This window comes from Acanthisitta chloris, unplaced genomic scaffold (assembly GCF_000695815.1).
Source record: "Acanthisitta chloris isolate BGI_N310 unplaced genomic scaffold, ASM69581v1 scaffold24755, whole genome shotgun sequence".
Lineage (NCBI taxonomy): Eukaryota > Metazoa > Chordata > Aves > Passeriformes > Acanthisittidae > Acanthisitta > Acanthisitta chloris.
In genome coordinates, this window is record NW_008675681.1 from 24,627 (window position 1) to 27,527 (window position 2,901).

General features: G+C 60.0%; 1 protein-coding gene across 1 annotated transcript; it reads right to left on the minus strand.

Annotated features, from left to right (window-relative positions):
* Window positions 1-626: 626 nt before the first annotated feature.
* On the minus strand, window positions 627-2,419 carry RAB24 (RAB24, member RAS oncogene family; the record flags this gene model as incomplete). The annotated part of the gene is made up of 7 exons (XM_009075861.1): window positions 627-691; window positions 1,154-1,216; window positions 1,307-1,357; window positions 1,760-1,859; window positions 1,950-2,017; window positions 2,149-2,227; window positions 2,351-2,419. Coding segments are annotated over 7 exons (495 nt in total), but the record flags the coding sequence as incomplete, so codon positions are not given.
* Between the last annotated feature and the right edge of the window lie 482 nt (window positions 2,420-2,901).

Below are 2,901 nucleotides of genomic sequence, written 5' to 3' on the forward strand. Positions count from 1 at the left end.
GCATGTATATTATTTTTAGAAGAGGGAGAGGGGAGAGTCTTGGACCATTGATTACTTTCATTTTGCTCCCCTTAGACTGTTGGCTGTGTATGTGAAACTTATAATGAAAAGAGGGTTGCCCTGCCCAGGTGCTCCCAGAACATGTACTGTAATTCTTTGTATATAGAAGAAAAATTACTGTAAAGTAAAGTTTAACTTTACTCTCGATGTCATCTTGTGGTTTGTCTTGCCGAGCTGGGGGAGGGCAGGGAAGGGAGAGCCCCAACAGCCTCAGGTGAGGGGGATGGCTCAGACCACAATGCGTTTTATTTACATTGTACATCTCGAGAGAAGATGCTTAAATAAATTGCAAAGAATCGAGCATCTCTTGAGAGAATAAGTTAACAGCCACCACTGGGCCCACAGCAGCTCCCACCAATGCCACAGGTGGCAGGGAGAGAGTCCCCAAGGGTGGCAGTCCATGGTTCCTGGCACTGCCCGGCAGCCCTGTGCCGCTCCATGTGCAGGAGGAGAGCAGTCCACGGGCTGAGTGCCCAAACAGCTAAAACAGCAGGTAAAAATCCGGAGGAGTCCGGCGCGCACCAGCTGCCCGGCTGGCAGCAGTGCTTCCCTTTTGGCACGAGGGCTCAGTGGTGGCAGCAGCTATAGAAGTAGGGATTGCTCCTCTGGCCCAGGTCGACACCCTTCTCCTCTGGAAGAAAGCAGGGGTGCATGCAGGCTGTCGGCACGTCCACGCACGATGACATGGCAGCCCCAAAGCTGCTGGTCTCAGGCATGGGCCCTGGAAGGTCCCGTGGGGAGGGTTTGGTGTCCCACGGAGAAGCAGCAAGGCTCAGGGCCATGGCACAACCCAGGGTGGGAGGCACAGCTGGTACTGATCATGCCTAGGCAGGGCTGAGCCACTCCTGCAGCCTGGATCGGCTCCTGGCTGCCAAAGGCCACTGTGGCCTAGCCAGGCAGGTGTGCTGGGGCTGGCCCAAGCAGGGACAAGGATGCTGTGACAGGACCCAAATTCCACAGGACAATCCCCAGCACAGAGCAGCAGCCATCCTAGGGAGGGCCCTGCCAGACCTCCCAGTGCTCATCCTCTGCACCCTGCCTAGAGGAGGACCCAGCACCCCCTGGAACAGGAAGGTCAGTTCCTGCTACTCACCTGTCATCACCTGGAAGGCAGAGAAGTTGATGTAGTCCTCAGCCACCTTCTGAAACAGTTCATCTGAGGGAAGAGTGGGCACAGTGGGTGTGGGTGCCCCCCTCCCAGGCAGAGCCCTCCAGCCTTGCTCAGTCCCAGTGAGAGGCTACTTACCCACGCTCTGGCCTGTCTTACTGGAGGTCTCGAAGAGGTCTGCTTTGATCTCTGAAAGGAGGGTTGAGGGTGGCACCTAAACCAGGTGCAGGACGTGGCCCCACAGGCTCAGGTGACCTCAGAGTCACCCTCGGGCACGGCTGACAGCGGGCTGGCAGGAGCCCAGGGCAGGGCTCAGGGCTCTGTGCTCCCGGCTCCTTGGCCCAGCTGGCCATGTGCCTGCCCCTGTCAGGACATGCCATGCCCAGGGAGCTCCCTGTCAAAGCCGGGTCCTCACCTCACAGGAAGCCCTGGTGCCACCAGATCCATTGCGTTTCCAGGGCATAGGCAGAGCTCCTTGTGCCTCCCAGGCACTCACAGATTCAGCAGCTCCATTCCCCTTCCCCACCACCCACTCGGTGCTGTGGGAGCCTGGAAAGCGCCAGGACTGCCCAGCCCAAAGCACGGCCATACCATCAGCGTAGTCCTGCACATCGTGGAAGTCAACCCCTCGCTTTCTCCTGTCCTCCTCCAGCAGGTCACTCTTGGTGCCACACAGGTAGATCCGGCAGCCCTGTAGCAGGCAGAGGGGTGGGAGAGATGCGTCCACCACCAGCTCCCCTTGCCCCATAGTGAGGCTCTACAGCCCCCCAGTCTCCCATACCTCTTCACAGTTCTGCAGCTCGTTCACCCAGAATTTGGCTCGCTGGAAACTGCCGCTGTCGGTGAGATCTGGGGAGAAGGGTCAGGGTTTGCTCACTGCCTTCCTTGGTGCCTGACTCACCAGTACTACCACCACCCCAGCCCAGGACCTCCACAGCCACCACGGTGCTCCCTCCCCTGCCCATCCTCCATGCCCTTACCGTAGCAGACGACAGCAGCTCGCGCCCCACGGTAATAGATGCGGCTCATGGCCTCGTAGCGCTCCGAGCCAGCTGTGTCCTGGGGGTGACAGGGAAGTGCTCAGCAGGGGAACAAGGGTTGGTGGATTTCAGGGGTCCCCGAGTCAGTGGGTGGTCAGAGATGTCAGCGAGGCTCTGGCACAGCTCTTGCCCCAGCACTTACCCAGATGCCCAGGGTCACTGTCTGGTCCCCCACGGACATCACCTTGGCCACAAAGGCAGCTCCAATTGTCTGGAAGTAAAGCAGGAAGAGCCATGGGGACCAGCCCAGGGACCAGCCCAGGGATGTACGGGTCTGTGGCCTGGGAACCAACCCAAAGACGGGGGAAACCCACCCGGGGCCGTGGGAGGGGAGAGTAAGGAAATGAGGGGACTGATTCGTGGACAAAGGAGGGATGTGGAGGGTCCCAGCCTGGATTCAGCAGGGACCAACCCTAGGAGACACCACCCCAGGGATGTGGAGGCACCACCGCGAGGACACGGTGGGGAAACGAGGGAACCCACCCGAGGGTGCGAGACAGCCCGGGGGCGTGGGTGGCACCATCGCGGAGACACGGTGGGGAAACGAGGGGACACACGAGGGGCTCATCCCGGGATGACGGGGCGGGGACACACAAGGGGCTCATCCCTGGGAGATGCAGACGGAACACAACAAGGGGCTTATCCCGCGGGGCACGGAGAGGACACACGAGGAGCTTCTCCCGCGGAGAAGAG